Here is a 27,841-nt window from a genome sequence, read left to right as displayed (position 1 = left end):
AATAACAGTTTAGCACTTACATAGCTATAGAATATTTCTCTTCCTTTTCCAGCACGTTTCAGGAGACAGGACCTCCTAATTTTATTGTCTTTTAGATGTCACTAGTTTATGCTGTAGCACTGTGAGTGACGATGTAGTAGAAGACCCAAAGAATAAATGTGCAGATGCTGCACCTTTTATATCCAGTACAGCTGAACAAACACAGGGTTCAGCAGCAACAGCAGCAGATTAAGTTACTGCTGCACAATGTTTGACATCCTACATAAAACCACTTTAAGAAAACTGCTTTATACCATCTATAACATCTACACACAAATCAGACTCATGCATTGTGTCTGCAGATGCTGAAAATAAGCACCTGGATTGATTGCTGAGAAAATATTGTTTTGTTTACTTTTTATTCTGAGACGATACAGCAGTATGACTCCAATCTTTCCAGCAAGATTATCAGTGTCAAATCTAACACTACTCATGTTTCCCGACTTCTGTTAAGACACATGACTTCTCTTTCATAGTCAGATTTTTGTTGGTGTTGCTGAACAACTTCCTTCCCACATTTATGGGTTTCTAGACAAATAATATTTAAAGCATACTGTCCGGCATATTGATTTTGTTTAATATTGGTTGCTCTGCTCCCTTTTTTTTTTGTTTACCCTTCTCCCAGTTTCTGATCACTAGCAATATGAAGCTTTTTTTTAAGGATGGATCCAGCCCAAGCATTATGCGTCTTTAATAAAGACTTTTGCAGTAATGTGCTATGGCAGTGAAGTATAAAACTGCAAGGAAACAATGTTGACTTCAAGTTTTCACAAAAATGTAACACTTTTTGTAATTTCATTCAACATATTCAGGGTTTTCTGTGCATTTGAGTGAGAAATCACTGCAAACGTAGCAGTTTTCACCTTTTAATTAGGGTGCTCTTTAATTCATTTTCTTTTTCTTTTCTTTGACTCATCTGTGATACGTGGTAAATAAACATGACCTGAGACATCTGATAGCAGTCTACTCCCAAATGACTGAATCCAGATGGCTCCTGAATTTATTAACTGTTCAGTTCCAAAAGCCTCAATAAACAAGCACTGAACTTGTCAATGTTTCATAGAATCCTGTCTAATGGGAACCTTTTTCTTTAACCCCTGAAAGGCACAAAAAAGACTAATTTGACTAAAATTTCTATAATTATAAAGCTGACAGTTACAGAGAACACTGAGATCCTGGAAGAAATGGCCTTGAATCATCCAGAACTAAGACTAATGAGGAGAAAATTTACACAAAGAAAGAGTCATGTTTATACTTCAGACATAAATCTACAAGTTACATGAAATATTCTTACTTCTTGAGGATCTGAATATTGGATCGCTACTCACCTATGAACAGCTGGCTGTTGAGCTGCAGGTGGAAGTGTCCGTCAGCTGGCGCCTCCTGTGTGGCGACAGGAAGTTCATCCAGTCGAAGCGACGCTTCCTTGACGTTCCGCTCGGCTCGGACTCGATGCCACCGGTTGTCATTCAGTGGGAAGCTCGACTCGACACGAACCTCCAACGGGCCGTTACCAACATCAAAGGAGAAAACCACCTGAGTGGAGGCTTGACAAAGGAGAATGGATAGCATGTGAGGCAAAGGGGTAGTATAAAAATTTATATTGTTTCATAGGAAATGGTTTAATTAGACAACATATTAAGTTATTCTGCTCTCTGGCTAAGCACTGTCAATAAATTGATAATAATCATGACCACAGTAATCATTAAGATCATGCAGTTTCTTAGCTGTAGCAGTGAAGCAATTTCTTATGCTTAAAATAACCCATTTCTAGTTTATAATCTTAAAAAAAAAAAAAAAAGTCTGAAAATAATGAGTTCAACTTTTGTTTCAGGCAATGTCTCTTCACTGCTGTTGCTGCTGTCGAGAAAAGACTGAAGATTTCAGTCATCGCTTCTTGTAAAGACACGACGTGGCAGACCCAACATCAGCATTTAATTTATGCAAACAATGAACATTCACTGCGACTCAATTAATGGGAATTCTACATCTCTGTTGAAACCTCTATTTATTTTGACAACACAGGTGTTCCCTTGCCAAGTGCAGCTATAATCAATCCTTACACGTAGCTGCATGTTTCCACAGAGCTCCAACAGTCAGTCTAAAACCTGCCAATGGCAAGAGTGGGAATAGAGATGGGAGTTTTAACAAGCAGGTTTGACTCGAGTGTCTGAAAACAAAACAAGAAGACATCAGGGAAGCAGAGCTCTACGGAATGAAGTTTAATTACTCCCCCACAACAAAAACAACAAACACCAAAGCCAACAAAGCTCCTAAAGAAGCAAACTGGGAACAGTTCTCACAGGATAACAAACAAGAGAAAGCTAATTCAGGTTGTGTACTGAATACCTGGAAGAAATAGACCACCATCTGATTGTTGAGAGCACCATGAAAAGAAACAAACAGAGTTAAACAACAGGATTGTTAGGGCAAGTCAGGCTCTTTCAGATTTCCTGCTGTGCTTCTTAGACTTAAGTTCAGCCAGTGATACTTTTAAATAATGATCTGAACAGGTGTCAAATACCAGGACATGGTGTCCCAGCAGGATGTCGTATTAATCACGCTGATCAGAAGTAATTCACTTCACCTGTCAATGGTTTGTGGCTGATTATGCAAGTAAGCTTTAAAACGTCTTTTATGTATTACGATTTATAGTCCTGCTGTATTTTCCACATCAGGCTCCTCATTATGTGTTACTGCTTTTTTTTGTTTTGTTTTAGGACTGACCAGAGGTGGGTGTCTTGCTGCAGCACACTCTGGAGTGCTTGTTACGGCAAAAGCACTGAAGCAAAGGACATTTTGGGGGGCAGAAACCTGAGGCATGCTGCAAGAAACTTGAGCTGTATAGCAAGACAACAACAATATTCACTTTGGGATTTAGGAGCTGCCATGAATAATGAATGAAGCCGTTTAAGGTGTTAAGACCTCCGTGATTATTGCAAATTACCAAAGTAAAAAAAAAAAAAAATCCTTCTATAAAATAAGTCCAGTAAATCAGTAAATCAGATTCATTGCATTCTACTGTGAATTACAAAATCCCAAACATAACACAGCACTTACAGCATGCAGAGAGATATTGTTCATTTTATACCAGAATTAAATGTAGAAAAATGAAACCTTCAAGTGCAAACGTTGTAGCATTTTGCAGGTGTTTTTTGTGATACTGCTGCTTTTAAGGAGGATCTGAGTTTTCCTCAGAGATCCGGAGTCATGACTCAGGACCAGAGCCAGCACCAGCACCAGCACCATGAGGTGCAGCCCTTCTTCAGCACCACAGACAGCGACTCTGTGCTCAACTGGCTGAATACAATTCTGCAGATACTCTGCTCTGTTCTTTTTGTCCTCTCTAACAAAGGGTAATGATTTAGGAGACCACAGATGAAGCAAGCTACCATTCTTCATGTTTTACTGGTGGAAGGTGAGGATGTATCACTATGGGAGCACAAGAGCAAGATGAAGCAGTGTCCCAGCATCCTGCAGTAACCTCATTTAGAAATTGTTCTCTATCTCCAGCTACAGTGTAACCAGGCGATCTGAGGCAGCTGGAAACAGAGCAGCAGTATTCAGAGCTGGAACAACCACGCTGACTATGATTTCCCCGAGGAGAGATGCTGTTGGTTAGCTACCCCGTATTAGATTTCTACGTGTGTCTCTTAAATCCCATTTCTTATACAACTTCCTTTAAAATGCATACACAACATGAGGTCGGCAACAAGCTCTACACGTGAGGTTAAAGAAACCCCAAAAGTACCTACAGATTAGTCTAACAGCTGATTCAAGCCTGTCCAAATGACACACGCATTGAAAGCCATAATCGTATAAAGAAAAGGAGACCTTGTTGAGTAATACAGCTATAGCTGCACAATCTGTGGTAGGCGGTAAGCATACATCCAACACCAAGGAACAATTCCATGGCACCCATAAACTAAATCATATTGTGCTGGTTATTACTGTCATAATATAAATGGCCAACAGTGGTGACCATAAATGTGTGCATTGCATAAGAGACAAGAATTAATGGAGGGTGAGGGTGAAAATGCCCCCGAGAGTTCATAAAACAACTGTAAAATTAAAAGCAATGGTGCACAAAAAAAACAAAAAAGAATTGCAGGGGTAATTATGAGTTCCCTTTTACGGGTTTAGTCTTATTCACATTTATGTTGTGTGGTGAATGCAGTGCCGTGGGTTGGCATTTATCATCGGTGTAGGTGTACGACTGTGAAATGCATTCAACTGCGGCCTGTGGGGGAAGAAAATTTGATCATAAAATAACAAATAATGCAGCTTAAAGCATAATAAAATACTGGAAACACAAAAGCAGCACCGAAAGAAAATGCTAAAGAAATCAGTCTTTTGATGAAAAAACTAAACAAGAATGAAGAGTTCAATGTTGTCACCCTCTTCTGTAGGACCCACAGACTATTTCAAACACTTTGCTCCTAACACAGAAAAATAACGAGGACACGAGCATTTGGTAAGATCCACAAATAGAAATAAAAGATTTAGAACTATGGCACGCAAATATTTTGATACATAAAAATAAAAACTTGTGCTTTCATACTGTAAAAAAAAAAGAAAACTCCACTCCTTTTATCTGTGTTTGATTTGGACTCTGTGTTTAGCCTCCAGCTCTTACTCACAGCTCAGTTCAATCCGGATGAAGTCTTTGATGCCCAGGTTTTCCAGAAATACACCGGAGGAGGCCATGGTTTTAAACAGGAAGGAGATATCTGCGCTCAGCTCTCCGTGGAAAGTAGGAAAGTGGAGGTACGATGTCTCCTTGTCGAAAAACGCAGCATTCCAAAAATTCCCTAAAACAATATATAAATAAACAAAAGTCACCTTCAGCATTCAGAAGTCACATCAAAAGAAACAAACCAACCTGTTAAACTATCTTAAGCTAATTGTAAATCTCACATTTGAACTGGAACATGTAATTTAAGAACACCAGAGAACATTTTAATAGTGCAAAGAGAGAATGATGTTCAATTTCACTGCACTGTTATTGAAACAATACTTAAACTGAGTTTGACATCATATAAAGGTAAAAGAATGTGAGTTAACACAGTTATCACTAAGCTTTTCTGTAACATGCTCCAGCTTAATCCTAAACCATGGACAGTATCTCCCATCTAGACTAGCTTTGCATGATCCATGATTAAAAATAAGCTCTGTAGAATGCAGCCCCTCAGTACATCCTCCTTATTTACCCGAAACAACCTGATTAGCTCCCTACCTTTAAAGCCATCTTTCTTCAGACTGGCTGGCCCTCATAAAAAGACCTTATCTTTTGAAATGTTGGCCATGTTTAATTTTAGTATCCGCCAAGTAAGCGGTGCTTAACAAATTTATCAGATCACCTGATAAGGTTTATGGCACAGCTGCCCTAAATTAAACAATCTCTTCAATCGAAATGATTGATGATAAAATGAGAGAATAAAGACAAAGTAATATGAGTTTTCATAAATTAAATGTAGGTAAATGGGTAACCAAAACCCATAGGGGGTCTTACGATCGCCGTGACACTGCAGTGGTCCCACCCTGTACACAGCCTCTGATCCTGGCCTCTGTATGTCACCCAACACCAGAGACCTGACAGGTAGGCTCTCCTTATGGGTGAGCAGGCCTGAGTCTTCAGTCCTGGAGAAAAAAAATGCATATGAACAAAACATGAGGGGCAAAGTAGAAAAATCAGGATTAATGTAATAGAAAAGGTGTGAAGACAATAAACAAATACAGGATGACAAACCGTAATCTACATTCACTTAGTATTTATTTATAGATTTATTGGTTTGTGTGTTTTAATGTTACATCTCTCTTGCAATAAGATTACATGATGTGACGGTCTGACGCAAACATTGCAGAGTGTAGGTGCAATCTCTTGGGGACCTATTTATTTCAAAACCAATTTATAGCCCTCCTGCCAGTCAAAACTTTATCCTTGGCAGTTATCCTAACAGCTAGCCCCAAATGAAGAAATCCCCTGTCCATTTATGCTCACATTTTGCTTCCTGCACTTTGGATAATCTGCTGGTTATCCTGCTTCCTCTAGAAATTTGAGTAAAGAAATACATCTGGGACTCAGAGTGGAAAAGCAAAGACAGCACTTTGGGAATCTGATGAAATATTGAGGGGCAGAAGTAACAGCTCCGGTCGGTAAAAATAGAGTTAGATTTGCACAAACAGCTTGGACTGGGAAATGATGGAAGGAAGTGAAGCATGGCAGGATTGGTTACAACAGGAGGAAAGGTTAGAGCCGTTTTTGTTTCTTCCTCTGCTCCATTTATCCCAGCTGATTTAGTGTTTGCTAAACCACCAAAGTTACAAGTCAGGCGGGGCAAGTCAATCATGTTTCATATCCTGAATAAGAGGTTAAAGTTGGAGACATGCACTGTGTGTGTATTTCCTGTAATTACTTACTTCAGCCAAGCTGTCTTTGACTTTTTTCATTTTCACCACTCATCTTGTTGCAGACAGAATGCTTTATGGCTGCTTTTCAGTTGTCAATGGACCTTTTTTTCCTCCACTAATTTTTAACCACATATATTCACCAGGAGCAGAAACAGATGTTTCTTTTTGGCGAATAAAGAGTTGTTACTTTTTTAAATCAGTTTTCTATTTTCTAATAAAATAATTTCTGTAAAATTTTTACTGTCATTTAAAATAAATGAACAATTTTTGTTGCATTTGACAGATCTAAGCACACTCAACTGCTTTGCCCATTAAAAAGGAAGTAGACTGATATGAGCTATTGTCTGACGTAGAAGGGCACTCTAAGAGAAGAGGGTGGCCTCTGTATTTTTTGTAAACAAATGCATATACAGTATCATGGTCTTTTGTTATTCTCTTGGATTTATTTGTGTTTTTCATTTTTCCTGTGTAATTATTACACAGTGCTTACTGGACCGTGGAATAAGGCCTGGCATCACTGATATTCACTTCTTTTTTTTTTTTTTTTTTTTTTGATGATATTCACTTCACATTAGCTAAAAATGACGGCTCATAGTAGATGCATATGTAGAGAAAAATGTGTGTATTCATTAAGGTCAGTACCACTCCATGCGGTCAGCATCACAGTTGCAGTAGTGTTGTAGATCGACACAGTCGCCCTGCAGACCGCAGGCACACTGCTGGCTGCCCGGTTGAGCTCCACCCCAATAAGTCTGAACTCGACCTGCACCCGGTCCACCGAACCACCAGCTGAGTGGAGAGCCCTCTGAAACACAAATGTACACCAAAACCAACGTGAACAACTTCTGATAAGTCATCTTCATAAATCCGAGTTTTATCTTGAGGGGATATTGTGCTATGAAAAGCTGAAGCTGCAAATATTTAAATTTCCTAAATGTGTGCAACCTAAATTACAGTCAGACATGCAGTAACCTATACATTAGTAGTAGAAACCTGCCAAGTCTAAAATGAGAAAAAAATACAGCAAAAGTGAAATCACCTAATCTAAATTGTGTGTTTTCTGTGTGCTTGAGGTCATTAAACTTGTCTAATATGCGTGTAATACAAAAAAACTGTATTCATTTCTTTTTAAAAAAATACATCTTATTAAGACTTCTCTCCACTATACCGTGTACATAAATACTACCTAGATAAGCTTGCTCACTGTCGCTCTCACATCACGTACTGCTCTTATCTTGCGATGCTGATGTAGAGAGTGACCTTTTTATTGTAAGTCACTTACAACAAAACTTTTAACTAAATGCCAGAGGGACATAACACAACACCACCACTCACTTAATTCTTGCAGTTCTCTTTCCTCATTTCATGCCCCGTTTTCCCTGAACAGTGTTTTCTAGCTAGATGTCTTCCCTGCCCCCAGACAGGCGATGGACAGAGGATTATAAATGCATAATGAGTACCAAAGGAGCTAATACTAAGCACGCAGTGCTCCACTGCACTTTTTCTCTGTATGCTGCTTGGTTACCAAGAGGATTAAAGATAAATGTTGGCTGACAAACATGAATGGTTTCCAGTTAGATATAAAGGGTGTTCTTTGTAGTTTAGCTCAGTCTAAATGGCTGTGTTTGGGTCAATTAAAGAGTTGCAGGACCGTGAAAAAACATCGAAAAGAAAAACGCAGACAAAATAATTGGGCTTAATTCTCGAATCTAAAAGAAGGAGACATGTAAACACAATCCATTAGTCTGACTCACTGGTAAACAGGAAGAAAATCCTGATGCTGATTAAGTTTGCAGCAATGAGCATAGCAATCATTTTGTTTTCTCTAGTGGAGCGGGGAAGACGTGTGGAGCCGCTGGGTGTTTGATTGCTTTCTTGAGAGCTTTGTTTTTGTACAAAATGATATATGCCTCTTATAACTTAAAAAAATTGATTCAGTGAGTCACTGCTTGAATATTTTACTATCCTAAAGATGATTATTTGCTTTGCTGTCATTTTCTGTGAGTAAATCATTTTTTGCTCTTGGTGGTAAACAAATCTAAAAAGGCAAAGTCAGCACACGTTCACATTTTTGTACTTCTTCTCGTTTCATCAGCTGAGCAGTTGCATTGCTTTTGGGTTTGTTTTCTTTTAAACAGGGGTCTCACCTGGGGTGTTGAGGAGACGGGACATTTTGCAGTGATAAGACAGTTCCTGTTCACAGTGCTCCGACTGCTTAATAACGGCCAACAGCTGCTCTTCCTCAGACGAGTAGTCAAAGTGGATTGAATACTGGTTTACGCCTGTAAATGGTCGGAGTCTGGTCAGTTCTGTGTTGTTGTGCTGGATCACCATCCATGTGTTCTCCTCTGCAGACAGAGATATGCAGGCATGATTGATGCCAATTACACCACAAGGTGAAAGAGAATTAAAATAAAGGAAACTTTTTCCTCCATTTCTTCTCCTCTTTTAGGTTCAAAGAGTGGCTTTTTTAAAACAAGCTTTATTTAACCAAGGTAATCCAAAAGACATAAACAACAGGGACACAGTATGAATCAAAAAAGAACAAGCTGAGGTCGGGCACAGTAGAAACACCAGGTTAACAAGGCGTAGCTTAAAATAATTAAGTTGATAACAAATAAGAAAAAATAAGGAAGTAACTAAATGGAGAATCACAGAGACGAGATGAAAAAAGGCACTAGACTAAAGCACAAAGAAACTTTCTCACAAAGAAAGTAACAAAAGTCTAGAAACAGTACAAAAACCAAAACCATCCTTCATCCGCTTTATCCGGGGCCGGGTCGCGGGGGCAGCAGCCAGAGCAGAGAAGCCCAGACCTCCCTCTCCCCAGCCACCTCCTCCAGCTTATCCGGGGGAACACCAAGGCGTTCCCAGGCCAGCCGAGAGATATAATCTCTCCAGCGTGTCCTGGGTCTGCCCCGGGGCCTCCTCCCAGTGGGACATGCCCGGAACACCTCACCCAATAGGTGCCCAGGAGGCATCCTTGTCAGATGCCCGAACCACCTCAGCTGGCTCCTTCTGATGTGGAGGAGCAGCGGCTCTACTCTGAGCCCCTCCCGGATGGCTAAACTTCTCACCCTATCTCTAAGGGAGAGGCCAGCCACCCTTCGGAGGAAGCTCATTTCCGCCGCTTGTATCCGCAATCTCGCTCTTTCAGTCACTACCCACAGCTCGTGGCCATAGGTGAGGGTAGGGACGTAGATCGACCGGTAAATTAAGAGCTTTGCTTTTACACTCAGCTCCCTCTTCACCATATATCTACAGGGAGTGCAGAATTATTAGGCAAATGAGTATTTTGTCCACATCATCCTCTTCATGCATGTTGTCTTACTCCAAGCTGTATAGGCTCGAAAGCTTACTACCAATTAAGCATATTAGGTGATGTGCATCTCTGTAATGAGAAGGGCTGTGGTCTAATGACATCAACACCCTATATCAGGTGTGCATAATTATTAGGCAACGTCCTTTCCTTTGGCAAAATGGGTCAAAAGAAGGACTTGACAGGCTCAGAAAAGTCAAAAATAGTGAGATATCTTGCAGAGGGATGCAGCAGTCTCAAAATTGCAAAGCTTCTGAAGCGTGATCATCGAACAATCAAGCGTTTCATTCAAAATAGTCAACAGGGTCGCAAGAAGCGTGTGGAAAAACCAAGGCGCAAAATAACTGCCCATGAACTGAGAAAAGTCAAGCGTGCAGCTGCCAAGATGCCACTTGCCACCAGTTTGGCCATATTTCAGAGCTGCAACATCACTGGAGTGCCCAAAAGCACAAGGTGTGCAATACTCAGAGACATGGCCAAGGTAAGAAAGGCTGAAAGACGACCACCACTGAACAAGACACACAAGCTGAAACGTCAAGACTGGGCCAAGAAATATCTCAAGACTGATTTTTCTAAGGTTTTATGGACTGATGAAATGAGAGTGAGTCTTGATGGGCCAGATGGATGGGCCCGTGGCTGGATTGGTAAAGGGCAGAGAGCTCCAGTCCGACTCAGACGCCAGCAAGGTGGAGGTGGCGTACTGGTTTGGGCTGGTATCATCAAAGATGAGCTTGTGGGGCCTTTTCGGGTTGAGGATGGAGTCAAGCTCAACTCCCAGTCCTACTGCCAGTTTCTGGAAGACACCTTCTTCAAGCAGTGGTACAGGAAGAAGTCTGCATCCTTCAAGAAAAACATGATTTTCATGCAGGACAATGCTCCATCACACGCGTCCACAGCGTGGCTGGCAGGAAAGGGTATAAAAGAAGAAAAACTAATGACATGGCCTCCTTGTTCACCTGATCTGAACCCCATTGAGAACCTGTGGTCCATCATCAAATGTGAGATTTACAAGGAGGGAAAACAGTACACCTCTCTGAACAGTGTCTGGGAGGCTGTGGTTGCTGCTGCACGCAATGTTGATGGTGAACAGATCAAAACACTGACAGAATCCATGGATGGCAGGCTTTTGAGTGTCCTTGCAAAGAAAGGTGGCTATATTGGTCGCTGATTTGTTTTTGTTTTGTTTTTGAATGTCAGAGATGTATATTTGTGAATGTGGAGATGTTATATTGGTTTCACTGGTAAAAATAAATAATTGAAATGGGTATATATTTGTTTTTTGTTAACCTCTGGGGGGTCCTAGAAAAATGCATACACTATTGGGCTTAGAGCCACAAATCGACCACGCCATGAAAAGTGCCATAAAATATCTATATATTAATATTTTTTTCCACTTTAAATTAGCCAATCTTTTAGACCTACTTCTCCTTGAAATATTCATATCAAGTTTTAATTACATTTCGCGGATTTTAACCCTTTATATCCCGGTTTCGTCACATGGCCGCACTGTTTTTTTAGCCCCAAAAAATAAAGAAATCAAATATTTCCCAAAAGATACAATTCCAAGGCCCGGACTCCCGAGTACCACCAACATTCGGAAGATGGCCCATTATTTGGTTGTAATGACCGTGGAATGGGAAATAGCGTTTATAATGGGTTTCAATGGGGCACAAATCGACCACTAGGACCAATAGTGTAAGTTTATCTGTAGCTCAGCCACTGAAGCTAATTTAAGGGAGTCAGACTGGAATTTTGAAATATATGTAACCAGACTTTTTTTTGGAAAAGTTGGCTATATTCCGTTCAACACAGTGCAAATGGCGTGTATACGAACAATGAAAAATGGCACAAATCGACCCAAGACCACCCAGAGGTTAAGTTGCCTAATAATTATGCACAGTAATAGTCACCTGCACACACAGATATCCCCCTAAAATAGCTAAAACTAAAAACAAACTAAAAACTACTTCCAAACACATTCAGCTTTGATATTAATGAGTTTTTTGGGTTCATTGAGAACATGGTTGTTGTTCAATAATAAAATTATTCCTCAAAAATACAACTTGCCTAATAATTCTGCACTCCCTGTATATATCTCACACTAGGAACTGCAGTCAGTGTCTGTTACGAGGAATCCCAGCCCCACTGAAAGCCAAAACCCCACTCACGGCACTTGAGTCTGACTTCTCAAATGCTAATATAGATGAATGTGAACATCTATTCTAGCTTGGCTGTTTGCTGTATATGTTTGTAATGTTCAGTTTCCACCTTCTTCTACACTAAAAATCACTAAATAAGTTTTTCTGTAAAATAAAAAGCATGGAATTAAATTAAAGTTATTTAAACCATATCAATAGATGGATAGAGAAGAGTCTAGGAGTCTAGACAGAAAAAGTGCTGATAGAGACTGACTGGAATATCTATATAATAATGAACAAGAAAAAGTTCTGTAGTATCATAACAGAAATAATACAAACATCAGAAAAAAGGCAAGGGGGTGCATAAGGTGCATTAAAAACAGTTGAGTGTCATTATTTATGTGCAATTATGTAAATGTTAATACAAGCAAATGTTGACTGTTGATGGTAGTAAAGGGGTCTGTAAGTGTGGTTGTGTCACCTGTCATGTTGCAGTAGACCAGCTGCGGTTTGATTGGTCCGCTGCCGTCCACGTCGATATAAAAATGTCCCGATGTGTTGCCATTGTGTTTGTATGCCTCACAGGACTGTTCATACACAGCTGGAAGGAAAATAATGAGATCAACAACGTCAACATGCTGGCCCATGGGAGCTGCCAGGGGATGGAGATCAAAACTATGGAGGATTTGTTCTGGGGTTCTGCTTCATACGTACGTATTGCCACTGAATCAATGTCATATGATCAGAGTGAAGAAAATAATCAGAGGTTCTCATGAACTAAAGTTATATCCAGCCGGAGACGATGGTAATGACTAGTGGGAATACACAGTGAATAAATAAACTTCTGCTCCGTCTCCTTCTTTTTATGCTTGAGCCCATAAAGCAACACCCATATCTAAACACTTCACCTGTTTATCTCTTTTCCTCAACTCAAAGAAAATACTTTTATTTATCAGGATTAAAAAAGGCTTTCACAAAAATCTCTTTACAAGTCTTGAGGCTCTAACTTGAGATAACTGACACAGGACTAGAAGCAGGGACCACCTTATGTACATAAATGTATGTATTGATTCAGTATTTGGCAGTGTAGCATCATCGCCCTCTTTCCTTTTAATCATGCACCATCAAAAAGTGAGAAGTTTCCTGGACAGGCATCCCAGGAAGCTCTTAAATCTAAAACGCCGCTTAGTTGTCCAAAGAAAAACTCTTTGTTCTGTCACAAGTACCAATTTGCATCACCACCACCAACAAAGGGAAAAATCCATGTCACTGTAATTGTAGCACCCTCAGAATCACGAGTTTTGTAAACACTGGAGCTGGAGCTACCAGCTCGACAGGTCATTCGATGCTGCTTTAAAACCCCTCACGTGAACGATGGGGAGCAAGATGAGACTATTATGTAGATGAAAGCAGCACAACACACTATTAAGGGTGATCTGTCTTTCAATAAATAATACTGTCATAAAACAATAAAAAGGGAAGAAAAATGAACTGCCTGCAAGTTTTCAGTTATTATACTGTAAGTCATCCCGTTACATTATGTACAAGGTAATTAATTATCGGAATTAAAGTTCTTTTTCTCTTACAATTTTTCTTCCAGCTTAATTTAATTAAAGCAAAGTTTCATCTGTCAAAACTATCGCACTGTCTTTTCATTAATATGAAAAATGCTTTTGGTTTTGACGAAATGGGAGTTTAATTATGCCACGTCAAGGCGGCGTTAACGGGGTTGTCACATTTGTGATTTGTGACAACTTGATTTTTTTTACTTTGTCTTCTGTTTGTTGTTTTTTTGTTTTATTTCAAACATGTAAATATATAATAATAAATCACCTGCCATATTTTACACAATCAAAGAGTCCAAAACATTAGGACATTTTGCTTAATAACTAGTTTAACACTAGCCTAAAAGGATGTGCTTCACGTCTCAGACTGAAAGTTTGGACCTTGTTTTTCACCTTTGGCCAAGACTCCCACAAATTGTATTACATGATAAGGTATAGGTAATGCAACAAGATGAAAGGAAACTAAAACAGTGTCGGATTAGGAACAGGTAAAAAAAAAAAGTGGTTATGATGGATAAAAGCATTAATCACATTTGTTCAGTCTCAAGGATGCACACACTCACGTCTTCTGATGAGTAACATGTATTTTTGAATAACTTTATTTAGAAAAGCAAAAGACTCATTTTAGAAGGTGAAAACTACGCATCAAGTCAGAAGTTCACAGTGCGATTAAAAACTAAAAGGATATGTACAGTAGCGAAGCATAAATATGATGACTAAATCCTGAAGCCATGTTTACTTTTAATAGGTTTATTGGTTTCTTATGGTTATTATCTGTTGAGGTGAATTAAACACAAAGAAAGCAGGGAAGCTAGTTAAATTCCTCAGCAGGGGAGTACTGGATGGCACCAGGTAGAGTGGTTACTATTGCCAAAGGTCCCACGTGTCCTTTTTCTTGTGTGTCCATGTTCTCCTTGTGCCTGTGAGTTCTCTGATTGTATTCCTTCCACAGCATACAAAACATGCTCATTAGGTTAACTGGTGATTCTAAGTTGACTGCAGGCATGAATGTATGCATTTTTATGTATTTTATTCATGCAACAGACTAGCAGCCTGTTGCTGGGACAGGATCCTGGATAGGTTTTCCCTATCCATCTATACATGGATGGCATACTGGAGTATGGTTTTCAGGACAAGCTATAAGTGAGACCTTTGTCTCATACATAGATTTACCCGAGATACAGTTTTGAATCAAAAATGAATGCTGTAAAATAAAGATTTATACAGCTATTCTTTTAAATTTTACAAATTCTATTTGTGGCTGTTATGACTTAAATCTGCTTGAAAGGTGACTCACAGCTGTGGCAGGTCGCTCCACTGTAGCCACTGTCAGAGCAGTTGCAGTGAAAGACAGTCCAGGACTGACTGCAGGGACCGCCGTGTTCACAAGGACTGGGAGAACACCTGAAACACACCGAGGGAGAGAAAAGTCGAGAAGATTATGAAATGGCACCCTGCTGGATGTTTGTGTGGGAGACAGTTGAACGTCTCTAAGGTCACAAAGCAAAAAAAAAAAAAAAATGTATACATTGTTATATATACATACATACTGTGACAGCAGATTTGAAAACATCCATTTGTTTTTTGGCAGCTTGAACACTAGGAACCAATTTTAACTGCTAAAAACCTTTCAAATGGGACAAAAGCAGTTGATGCCAAAACATACCTTTCATCTGTTATTGTCAAGCGCATCCAACTTTGTTTTGTTTGAAACAGCTGCTGAAGCATCTTTTATGTTTTAGCCGAGTCACTTATCGTACAATGAGCGAGCAGACTCGAGCTATTTATGAACACTTTGACGGGAAAACCGACTGCCAGGATCAACTCTTTGACCTTTTGGAATTACTTAATGGTGCAGATGATACTAGATAATTATGATTGGCCAAAATGCTTTCAAACTCTCAGTATACTCAGTGTACTCTCAAAGCACTTGAAATTATTTTCACAATGACTCTGTTAAATAAAGCTCTTTTGTTAAATGGACAGAAAGCATTTCAAATGTTTACTCATACATGTCACTCACTTCATGGTCAAATGTGTGTAGGAGGGTCAGGAAAAAAATGCAGAAAATATTTCACTTCGAATATTTGCAGGAGGTTCTATTTTCAATTTGGGTAACTTATTGTGGGAGGCTGATGAAGTGGGGGAAAAATAATCCGGTGTACAACATCTTTTGTAACATTGCGAAACAATTCAGCTGAAAGCTCATTTAGTAAAAGACAAAATATAATTTCTTTGCTTTTCACATACTTTCCTTCTGAGAGAAAGCATGCGCAACTGAGTTTAATATTTCTTTCCATAGGTTACAACTGGTTTTATAGGAACTGACAGTTATATAGACCTTTTCTAGTAACATATAACATTCAAAGCACTTTACCCTTCAAGCTATATTCACCAATTAACACACCCTTGTATGCATCAGTGCAATTTGGGGTGCAGTGTTTTGACTGAGGATAGTATGCATGCAGGATGGATGAGCCAGGAGTCAACTCTCTCTCTGACCTTCCAATTAGAAGAAAACAAGCTCTATCTCTTGAGCCATAACTGCCAAAAATCCTTTAATTCAATCTGCATCCTTAATTTTGCAAAAATAAGTCAAGGCTGGGAAAACATTCCCTCCCAAAAAGTCGAAAAGCAGATACTTTTCTTTCAGACAGATTTTTGTGATTTGGTTACTAAACATGTGTTGACAAGACTATAGTAAGTCCAGCGATGCAGACACTATACTGCTATACTGTGGTAAAGAGGTAATCATTAAGGCATAGCTGGCCCATACACATTCCTTCCCTTACCTACAGTATGGCCACAACTTTGGGTGGAACAAATAAGCTCACAGTGTCAGGGGTTCATGTAGTCTGATCCTTAGGATCCGAATACATGCTGCATTACATTAAATGGAGCCAAATGAGGTGGTTTGAGCATTTAACTAGGATCCCTTTTGGATGCATCTTTGCTGAAGAGTTTCACAGCTGGCTTGAGAAACACCTTAGTGTTCTTCTGGAGGAAATGTAGGTGGTAGCTGGAGAGAGGTGAGTGCTGCCCACAGAAATGACTTTGGACAGAGGGTGATTGTACAAGTGTGTGCATACATACATGCATACACTTGCTTTTTTTTTTTTTTACACAAATAATAAAAGAAACCCCAAAATAAATATTGTAACTACATAAAATCTCAATTGTCCCAAGGGATTCAACTCCACCATCTTGAACTGCAGCTGTTAATGTGCATATGTGAGCTCAGCACCATCTGAGGCAGCTTCTGGTTGGAGGGGCCCTCCAGGTTGCAGCAGATCTACAGAGCAGAGCAAGCAAGCATACCTGTGTGAGGTGGGTGTGAGAAATGCTAACAAATTTTGTTTAAAAAAAATTTAAGCATAAAAACAACAAAATGAAAAAGAAAAAAAGTGTTCAGCCTTTAAAAGAAAGATAAATAACCAAGCCTGGTCAGGTCTTTAATGTTTTGCTTTATCGTGCTTTTGCTGTGGCTGCTCCAAAGTTGTGGAAAGATCTGCGCTTGCACGTTAGACAGGCCTCTTCTCTTTCTGAGTTTAAAACTCTTCTTAAAACATATTTATTCGCTGAAGCCTTTGTTTAAGGGGGTTGACTCAATTTTGTTTTAACATGTTTTATTTTAGTTTAGTTTTTTATTTTATTTTATCTTATTTTTATTTTATTTTTACTTTGCTTATGCTATTTGCATATGTACAGCACTTGTGAACTCTGGTTTTATGTTAAAGTGCTTTATAAATAACGATGGTATGGTATGGTATGTGGATTTGCACAATTATAATAATTGCACAAATCACTCAAAAGGAAAAATATTCTCTCAGTTGTGTTAGTTTTTTCTTTTTTTTCTAATAAACACTCAGCTCCACTCTGACTGGGATAATATATAAAGACATCACGTACACAACTTTGAGTAGAACAAATAAGCTCTCAGGGGTCAGGGGTCCATGTATGCAACAATATAGATAGAATGACAGAAATGTTGGAACAAGGGGCGGGTTTTTCATATAACTAAAGACATGTAGATGCAGATTTCTGCATACTGCCATTTTGTCTTGGAAATTTTTGTTAATGAAGTTTATTTTTGAAGATGTGGGATTAAACATGATGATCATGAAGGTGGTGACAGAGATGAAGACTTAGATGAAATGGAAAAAGTACAGGAAGAAAGAAAGCACAATTTAACTTCTACCCTTCCTAACTGAAATATCCCAAGCATCATTTGGCACTCTTCAAAGAACAGAAAAAGAATGCAGACACAAAACATCCTCTACTCCCCCAGTGCACACAGGCACATGCCTGCCCTGCACATATATTATGACATAACAGCCTCTGGCAAACACTTTCTACACTGAAATGCACTGTCACAGACAGATAATTGCAGATAGATGACCAACAAAGTTGTCTACAGACTGCAAACAACCTTATATAAAACACTTCCATCCTCTGCATTCATACTTAGCCCTAAGGCATTCAGGGATTGTCTTTACTCAGTAAATCAGGGTCCAGGAGCCCACTACCTCACAGAGCCTCGTGAGCCACATGACCATTTTAACATACCAAAACCAAACTCCACAGAGATTCCCATCTTTTCTCAGACTGTGTTTTTATTGGCGGTCAATAAAAACTTTAAAATGTGTTTCAACCAATTCTTGTTTTTAGTCTGGCCCAAAATATGTTTTGCCAGTACTCAGTAAAATGCCTATTTACTAAAGACAGGGATTATTTTTCACTCAATCCAAGTATTTTCACTTATAATGAGGAAAAGAAGAATTTACTGAAAACCCTTTGTCTTTTGTGGCCTCAGAATCTCATCTCTGCTTTTTGTGGATGATGTGATTCTGTTGGCTTCATCAGCTGGTGACCTCTAGTATGCACTGAAGCAGTTCACAGCTGAGTGTGAAGCGGCAGGTATAAGAGGTATCTCCAAGTATCTCTGAGTCTGAGGCATTGGTTCTCAGCCTGAAAAGGGTGGAGTGCCCACTCTGGGACAGGGATGAGTTGCCCTCATTGAAGAAAGATATTGGGAGCAGGGCATTTACAGACAGATTGGGCTGCATATCCAGTGATGCCAATGCTGTACTGGTCTGTTGTGATGAACAGAAAGCTGAGCATAAAAGCAAAGCTGTCATTTTACCAGTCCATGTCCTTACCCTCACCTCACCTGGTCATGACGTCTGTGTAGTGACTGAAAAAATAAGACTGTGGAAACAAGAAATTAACTTTCTCTAAAGGCCTCTCCCTTAGAGATTGGGTGAGAACTTCAGTCACACATGAGGGACTTGGAGTAAAGCCCCTACTCCTCCACATTCAAACGGAGCCAGCTGAGCTGATTCTGGCACCTGGCTAGAATGCCTCCTGGATGCCTCCTGGGTGAGGTGCTCCAGGCATGTCCCACCGGGAGGAGGCCCCAGGGTGGACCCAGGACACATGGCAGAGATTGCTTCTTCTGGCTGGCCTGAGAACGCTTTGGTGTTCTCCCGGATGAGCTGGAGAGGGAGGTTTGGGCTTCTCTGTTCAGGCTGCTGCCCCCATGACCATGTAAGAAAACGATTAATGTATACACAGCAAATCGCTCTAATATACAATATTTTCCACAATATTAGCTGGCAGCTCTGGTTTAAAAAAGGTCTTCAGTTGATGTTGAGCTCTTTATGGGCTTTCGTTCCTTTGTACTATTAATAAAGCACTTCCTCACACCTTCCTTAAAATAGTATTATTAGCCACAGCAAACAGCTTTGCTGCTGGCAGAGCTGTTTGCTTTTGACACCAAAACGCACACACATACAATAACACAAAGAGTATACAGTAATAACCTGCTCTGAAGTATGACCACCACATTAAAGCCGTGTTGCCGAGTCCATTTTCCACCTGACTTTACAGTACGATATATCCCACGAGGCCAAAATTCAATCAGCAGGATTACAGTGAGGGAACATATGGTTGATTATTTTCTCCTGTCTTTATTGGAAAACAGATTTTGTTTATAGTTTTGTTCCAGTGAGCAGTCAGATCTGTGGAAGAACTGTATTCTACTGAATAATAATGATAATAATAATAACAATAATACAGGAACAGCACAACATTTAATTAAAATCATCCAAGCAGACGCTCCTTATCTGGCAAGGGTGTGTGGTTTGTACAATATTTGTGGGTAAGCTTTACATTCAGTTCACTGTATTTGCAGAAGGAGTGTTTGTGCTTCTGTGTGTGTGAGCGTGTGTGTGTTTGTTCCTGTTCCCTAGAGGCTTTTATAATTGTTGTAATTGTCTCATTAATTGTACTGCTATTTGGTGTGCCAACAAAACAATAAACGAGTGGCTCTGCTTTCCCTCCTTCCCTCCCTCATCTGAGTCTCTCCTCCTCCGAGGCCCCAACTCTGAATCTAAACTGTCACTGATGACATAAAGCACATGCTTGCACGTAATTGTATCATCTTTCCATCAATTATTGAAAATATGTATCATGAGGTGCAAAATAGCTCTCGGTTCAGTTCTTTTCAGTTTAACTCAAAGTTGCATTAGCCTCGTAATAGGTAATAAATATTCTGATTCTGGTAGTTCATCTCAGCGCTGCAGAAATTTATGGCATCTTTTAGCTCATTATTCTTCCTTAATGTTAGTTCATTCTCAGTGTTCTCATCAGCATTGTTTTAATTACAAGCAGCTTAAACTGAATGGAAATTATCTGTTTTTATTGCTCCCATTCATATTGAACTCAAAGGAAAATTTCAACATATCTTAGGAAATCAAAGGATATCTTATTGTTGTGTACCCACAATAAGATATCCTAGATAGCATGTGAAACTGGTTAACAGGTAATGTTAACATGCAAATTATTTGCTAATTTCAATTTTGGGGCCATTTTCTTGGAGTCAGTGTCAGAAGCTTTTACATCTTCCCTGAGATGATGCAAATGACATGTAGTTCATGTAACTCGACATTTTTACCCGCACTGCATTAATTGCATGGCTCAAGCAAGGATCAATAAACTAAAAGTGGGAAGAAAGCCAGAAACAACCTATTCTGGACAGAAGAACAATAATGCATTCCATAACCGATGGCGTTAACAGCATGCTAATTTCAAATGTAAAAATTCACTTATAGGTACACTACTGAATTTTAATCTCTAAACAGTTTTATATGTAATATAGTTCACTAAAAACAGCTTTAGGCGTGACCTTGATTAAAAAAGAACTTTTTCACATGAGGAGTTTCTGTAAAGTAGATATTATCGCTGGGGTGTCATAATTGACTGGTTAGATGGATCTAATAATGGATGTGTACTGGATGTGCTATCAGCAAGCTGTTGGTCATATATTGAACTTGATTGGTCCACTGCCTAAATTAGTTTAAAGCTCAAGAAAAAAAATTATATTGGCAAGGAAAAAAAATGTCACAGCACCTATTTTACATCACTGGTTTCCACCGATCATTTCCTCTTAATAACTGTGTGAGTGTGAGTGCTTGCTTGGGTTTGCTTGTATGACTTCTGAATGGAGAAATGTCTCTTTCTAAGCAATAAAAAACACTAAAAATATTAAAAATATATCTAAAAAACAGTCTTCCACACCATTGTGTTTCTTATTTGACACAACATGACTGGAAACTTTTTTTTTTTTTAGCTTTCCGTCTACGTAATCTATAATTATAATATAAATATTAGGGGTGCAACGATATTCGTATCGATATTGAACCGTTCGATACAGTGCTTTCGGTTCGGTACGCATATGTATCGAACAATACAAAATTTGTAATTTATTTTATCAACTTTCCTTCTGACGATGCTGTCTGTGTTGAGCGCTCAGTGAATCTGCGTTTGACTACTCCGCCTAGGGTCGACAGTGCAGCCTTGGCGGAGTAGTCGAACGCAGATTCACTGAGCGCTCAACACAGACAGCATCGTCAGAAGGAAGAGCGCAGGGCAAGCTAGCGAGACAGAAGTTAAGCTCTCCTTACAACATGGACCTCCCCCACCCTCATTCAGATCTGGCGTTTGGAATTATTTTGGTTTTCATGTGACGTATGACCCTGAAGGTAAGCAGTCATGGACTAAAGTAAAACAGTATGTTGGATGTGCCATGCAATGCTAATTACATGGGTGGGAACTAGTGTGTTAGCGCAGTTAGCTCGTTAACGTGTTGGCCGTCTAGCCCCATGCACGGGCGATCGGCGGTAGCTCGTTAACGGAGATTTGCCGTGTTGTGGCGTTAAGGTCATTTCAACGAGATTAACCTGAAAGCACTAGTGGGAACACAACGAATATGACTGCACATTTACGCCGACATCATCCTAGTGCAAAGACAAGTGGAAGCAGAAAAAAAACAAGCAAGCATGCTACTAACTTTAGCCGAGTCATTTAGACAGCTGTTTAATATGCTGCTGAGAATATAGCCCAGAAGAAGCGGATAGTATAGCTTTTATTTTGGAAAGAGACATTTCTCTGTAATAAACTCTCTTTTCCAAAGATGAGTGATTCCTCAATCAGATACAGGGCTCGCAATATCGCTAGCCCAACATCCTGGAGCTAGCGATTTTTTTCAGTCGGGGTACCAAAATCTATCTCTGCCCTGCCCGTCGGGCTATTGTAGGAAGGAAAAATATATGTCAATGCTTTTGCATTCTTTCAGAAATGTAGCTGGGTAATTATGTCATTGGCATTGGTGAGCCACTGTCAATATGTGACATATTGAAGTCGCGTTTGAATTTGCGCTTGTTTTTTGCTTTCACTTTGCAATCGGGCGAACTGTGTATAGAGAGCGACAGCACTGATCTGTGAGTGATGATAATTTGTGCACCAATTCCTCTGACATTGTCTTATTAATTGTTAGCTTACTATGCAAACATGACAAGTGAAATCTCCCGCAGCTTAAACATGTGAGAGGTTGATCGCGCAGAGAATCGCTGAGCTTATGTGAGTACGTGTGTAAAAGCAGCAGGATTTATATTTGACTACGATGACCTGGATGACTGAGAACCTTCACAGACAGATATATATTTTAGTTCTGCTGAGCCAAATAAGACAGGTCAGGGTGAAGAAGTGACAGCCAAAGAAAAGCTTACCACAAAACGGAGAAGTTATGACAAATCAGACTATAAGGCAAAAAGAAAGTGCAGCTTTATGGTTTCATGGACAAAAGAATTTCTGTGGCTGCAATATGACGAGCTAAATAACCAGGGCTGCACATAAGTGGTCCGCAGGTGCGCATTCGCTGTCAAAATAAAAAACACGCACAAGGGTTAGGGTTAAATTTAAAAACTGTACTTTTGTGTTAAAATATATATTTATAATTTTAATAAATGACAAATTAAAAAGGCATGAACATTTTTTTTGTATCGAAAAAATATCGAACCGTGACACCAAAGTATCGAACCGAACCGAACCGTGAATTTTGTGTATCGTTGCACCCCTAATAAATATATGATTTTAGCAAGCCCCCTTTTTTTAATAAGAAATTGCTTATTATGTTTCGTGACAACAGCTGCAACCCTGCTAAATGCCATCACATTCTTATTATGCTGTATGAAGTAAATGCCTTAAATTGTTTGCCTTTTATATATTGCATTACTTGCACTAAACTATTATAACTGTTTGCGTTTTCAGCAGATGACACCTGTTGTCACTAGGATGGCCAAGTGATTTAGGTATCGCACTGTTATGAACGTTTCTTCTTGTGGCTCTCGGTCTCACGCCTGGTACAGTAAAGGCCATAAACTAAAGTTCCACTTGATAAATGGTCCTGTCACGTTACTGTAATAGAGAGTTCTGCTTGACAAAGCATGTATGAAGTTCAGTGGGGGCTTTTTTTCAATTAAATTATAAAGAGATGAAACAAGTGGTCTTACAACCTCTGGCAAAATTACAGAATCACCACATGTGGAAGATGTTCATTTAGATTTTTTACTTTGAAGGAAATAAACTAATGACATAGCTGATCATCTATGTATGCCTATATATATATATATATATATATATATATATATATATATATATATATATATATATATATATATATGCATGCATTAAATGCTATATTGGTATAGATGCTTTTTGGGGGCAGATATAAATCAAATCAACATGCAATCAATTAGGCCTTGTTTACATAGCACTTCTCAGACAAATCAGATGCTATTGAAAGAGCTTTTCAAGTGATTAGGATGCCCTCCTACAACAGTCATGTTTCTGATTCATGTTTTAGATTACATCAGGCTTATAACTGTCCACTTTTCTTCTTAGAGAAGTGAACATATCATGCATTAACAAAACACACAATTCTTTGTGCAATCTGTCTTGGCATTTATTTAATCTCAGTGTTGCTCAGTTGCTCCTACATTCCAACCAAACACTGGCCCAGTCCCATCTCCACCTAAAGTCTAATCACTAAGGCCTAATCACTTAATCCTCACAGACTTAACTGACTCAAGAAGCAATTGACATAAGACCTTGAGGGTTCAAATCACACCTCTGGTATAAGTACAAAATCTCATGCAGTTATACTTATATGTGGTATAGAAAACATAATGTGTTCCTAAGATTTAAATAGGCCAGTGGTACCCATATTATAGTAATACAGATTCCAATTCTTTGAGCCTATCTCAGCTAAACAAACTGCTAAGGAAAAGGTTTGAGTCAGTCTTAGTATTTTTTCTTCTAATCATGCAAGTATGTAAGTACATAATACTTTGAAGTGGAATTTAAAAGAACAATGTGTCATGCCACATTGGTTGTAAAAAAAAAAAAAAAAAAAGGGGGGGGAGACAGTATTATGTTTTTAAAATACATTTTTACCAAACTACTAAAACTTTCCATGGTTGGCTTTTACCTGATATTCTTGCCAGGAAAGTGGTTATGAAGGCAACACAGTTAAGATGCAATGGACAACAATCTTTGTGGGGTAAAATCAGACAGAATTATTTTGAAATAGAACATTTTGGTCCCTATTCCTACCAGAAAATGTCACTGTCAGCACTGCAATTTTGGACAGCTTGCAATTTGTACACCAAAGCTTCACGATGATTTATTCTATGAATAACTGCTGTACTTGTAACAGACTGCACTCTGACATAAATATTTCCAGATTATCATTTTTCATATCTCTGCTAAATATCAGAGGGCTGCGTCAGAGCTAAGAGAAAACACTAATGTGCCTTAACAAAAGCAGAGTTTTTGAAAACTGACCTGTCAATGATTCCACAAATGTCAATCTGCAGGTTGCTGTAGTTTCCAAGTTGCTTTTCCTGCACCTTAATCAGGTCCAGGTTTTGATTGTCCACAGTAAACAAACGCATGCAGCCCTGGAAGACACTAAACAGGTTTCTGCACTTCTGACTGCCATCTTCAACAGGACAACCTGAACAGAAGAGAATCACAGCAGATGGCAAGAGTTAATAAAATAAAAGTGCACCAAAAAACAAATACAACAGATTTGTAGAGATGAACTGAGATGTGTATTGTATGTGGAAAACCCCCCTAAAACATTGCTGTATTGTGATGCAAACTGTGACTGTAACTGACTAACTAATGCACTGTGGACAGAGAATTCTATATATTTTTTGGTTTATTACAAAGTTTCTACATTTTATGCTCACTGATGCTTGAGTGGGTATAATTGCAGGGAATGACACAGCTGAACTGTGTCTTACCGCCGAAGAAGAGGTGACTCTCTACAGTGACAGGAAACGATGGGCTGGCTTGAGAGCTGTCTCTTTCCTCTTTATCCACTGTGATGGTTAGACGACCTTGTCTGGAATTCAGCTCCACTGAATGCCACTGACCATCATTCAGAGAAGCACCTGGAAAGCAAACATCCATTAACACACCGCTGAAAATAAAATCTTTCCCGTGTGCCATGGTTGCACATCGAGCCATTAAAACCTTCGACAGATGTTGGGAACACTTTTTTCCCCCACATGGAAACCAAGCGTGGGTAGCAATGACCAAATTATATATCCTATCATACACCGTCTACTACACAAATACACCTAATTTAGATATATACCACTTTTCTTCTTGGAAACAGCTTGTAAATCATTTCTTTTTATAAAACATAATGTTATAAACTGATTGTTTCCTTGCTCATCACTTCACATGTGCCACAGAGGGGAAGGGCCGTATCTAACACATTGATTGCAGCAAGTGAGCTTCCCACTTCCTACATCCTCTGAGTGATCGACTTGTATCAAGTACAGACGGCACTGTGCCACCCCTGTGGATCTGTATGTTATTAGGAGTTAAGGGAATAAATCAGTATCTCATTATCTCCACTGTTTTCCTTACTTGCACTTCTTTGCTCAAGAAGACATCCTAATCATCCTACAATGCCATTTGCTGTTTGTAACATTGCTGAGTGACCAGAGGTTTAAAAATTAGGACAATGCAGAGCATAAATATTACATCTAAACATTTCAAAGCATGAAATGCAAAAATATTTGTCAGAAAAAGATTGGCTTATGTTTCTACATGAACTGAGATGATCTTTTTTCTCCATGTGCCATTAATAGGTCAGGCTGTTGAAGGATACTTTTGTCTGTCTTAATTGCTTTTCCAAAACCTAAATTAAAACAGCAAACATTTGTATATCAACACTGACGTCTGATCAATGCGACTCACCTTCTGTTCACATTGTTTCCTTTTTCCCTGTAACTTGTTTTGTGTGACTAGTAATGAACAAGATAAATACAGCTAAGCAGTGTCTGGAGACGTTCTGCTACAGTTGTGTCCTTGTGTTGATCACACTGCACATTTGTCACTGTAACCCTAGAAACTACATGCCAGCCATGCATCGCCCACTGATCACAATTACCTACCATTGTTACAGGATATAACAAAATAAATAAATAAATCAGTGTGAAAAACAATGATTGTTATATTTATTGTGCTAGAACTGGGTAGGGATTATTATTCTTCAAGGTATCTGGTCATTTCATGTCTTTTTACTGATATGAAGTTTAAGTCTAAATACTTGAAATTAGATGGACAGAAGTCATAGCTCACTGCTCTTCAAAGTGCAGTGAGTGTGGAAAAATAATGATTTGACATTCGTGTGATCGGTTCTAGCAACTTTACAGTTGATCTGTGGATCTGAAGGTGCTTGGGATTTGCTTTAGACTGACCTGCACTGAGCTCCAGCAGCGCCCTGCCGCTTTTATGGATCTGTAGTTGGAGTCTGGCCTCACTCAGGTACAACCAGGCCACGCCTCCTTGTTGAGGGAGTTCAAAACTAAGCAGAAGCCCCTTCTTATTCCAAGTCCTGAACTGAAAGCCTATAGATACGCCCCCTGATGAAGACATTGTAGTCCCCGGTAACTGAAGGAAGCTCTCAGGCCCAGTGAACGTCACCGCAACAGAAACTGGCTCAGCACACGAAAAGGTGACATTGCCCTGAGAGGGAAACACGCAGAGTGGAGAGAAAGAGGAGGTGTGACAGAAAAAAAGATACTATAGAGATAAAACAACATAAAACATGAATATTAATCAGCTACAGAGGGTGTGCTGATCTGACCTCATGTCTCCGTGATCTCATCAGCAAGTCTCCTTAAAGAGGACATTGGTATTACCATAATGATAACAGCAGAGCTTAGGATAAGATTAGAAAAGCAAACTCTAAAATGCCAAAGTCACCTAGTGTGGAGGTAAAAGAGATTAAAAAAAAAAAGGAAATAAAATGAAGAGAGCATAGAGCATGGCCAGTACTGCAATATCTGACATCTCTGTTACAGTCCATTGTTTTGAGTAGTGGTAATGACGCGGGGTTCACCGCTAAAGCTGCGGCAGTAATTTATTATAGTCCTGACTCTCTGCTGGGAATTTCAGTCTGCTATCTTTACATTGCTCTGGAAACACAGATGACATCTAAAAGCCCTTTGTGGTGCAGTTAAAGTGATGTACAATTATTCATGTTGGAGTGGGCTTTGCTGCTGCACAACACAAAGTAAAGTTACCTTAAAAACCCTCAAAAGCCTTCAGCATCGGCACACCATTCTTCCTCCATTTACACTCTTATTTTCTTCTTATTATTGTCTCCTCAAAGAGCTGTAAGAAGACCCATTTAGTGCCTGTAGCAGATTAGACCACAGCTTTGCAGTTAGTACCTTAAGAGCTGCAGGACCACTCAAATCTTCAGCCATGCGTGTAAATCTTTGAACCTGTTTACCAAGAATTCATGTTTCTTTCTGCTGTTTGGCCCTATACTGTAATGAGAGAGCACATATTACTTCATCACAAGCGCTTCACAGCTCCCAGATGAGCTTGATCCACTCATTGCAAATGCAAAAAACTCTAAAGGCCATAACTCCCACAATGACGAGGCATAAGTGAGTCTAACCACACAACACTGCTTTGTCTTGGCTTCATTAACCAGCTTA

General features: G+C 39.3%; 1 protein-coding gene and 1 long non-coding RNA gene across 5 annotated transcripts in view; one reads left to right on the top strand and one right to left on the bottom strand.

The window, feature by feature from the left end:
* Positions 1–27,841, bottom strand: part of LOC146647665 (contactin-associated protein-like 4) — a 127,328-nt gene that overhangs the window by 24,638 nt on the left and 74,849 nt on the right. For all 4 annotated transcript variants that reach the window (XM_085389356.1, XM_085389357.1, XM_085389359.1 and 1 more), the window contains 10 exons: positions 26,591–26,858; positions 25,121–25,270; positions 24,657–24,828; positions 14,770–14,876; positions 12,389–12,508; positions 8,598–8,798; positions 7,093–7,255; positions 5,552–5,679; positions 4,680–4,850; positions 1,368–1,586 (listed from right to left, as the gene is read on the bottom strand). In XM_085389356.1, the coding sequence (XP_085245482.1) occupies positions 1,368–1,586; positions 4,680–4,850; positions 5,552–5,679; positions 7,093–7,255; positions 8,598–8,798; positions 12,389–12,508; positions 14,770–14,876; positions 24,657–24,828; positions 25,121–25,270; positions 26,591–26,858 (1,699 nt within the window). The remainder of the gene's footprint in view (positions 1–1,367; positions 1,587–4,679; positions 4,851–5,551; positions 5,680–7,092; positions 7,256–8,597; positions 8,799–12,388; positions 12,509–14,769; positions 14,877–24,656; positions 24,829–25,120; positions 25,271–26,590; positions 26,859–27,841) is intronic.
* Positions 1–27,841, top strand: part of LOC146647666 (uncharacterized) — a 302,194-nt gene that overhangs the window by 220,565 nt on the left and 53,788 nt on the right. The window lies entirely within an intron of this gene.

The sequence above is a fragment of the Rhamphochromis longiceps genome, linkage group LG18 (genome assembly GCF_057381845.1).
Source record: "Rhamphochromis longiceps isolate RC_006_pf linkage group LG18, R_longiceps_female_GT1.1, whole genome shotgun sequence".
In the NCBI taxonomy this organism is placed as follows: Eukaryota; Metazoa; Chordata; class Actinopteri; order Cichliformes; family Cichlidae; genus Rhamphochromis; species Rhamphochromis longiceps.
This window is presented reverse-complemented; position numbering and strand designations above follow the sequence as displayed.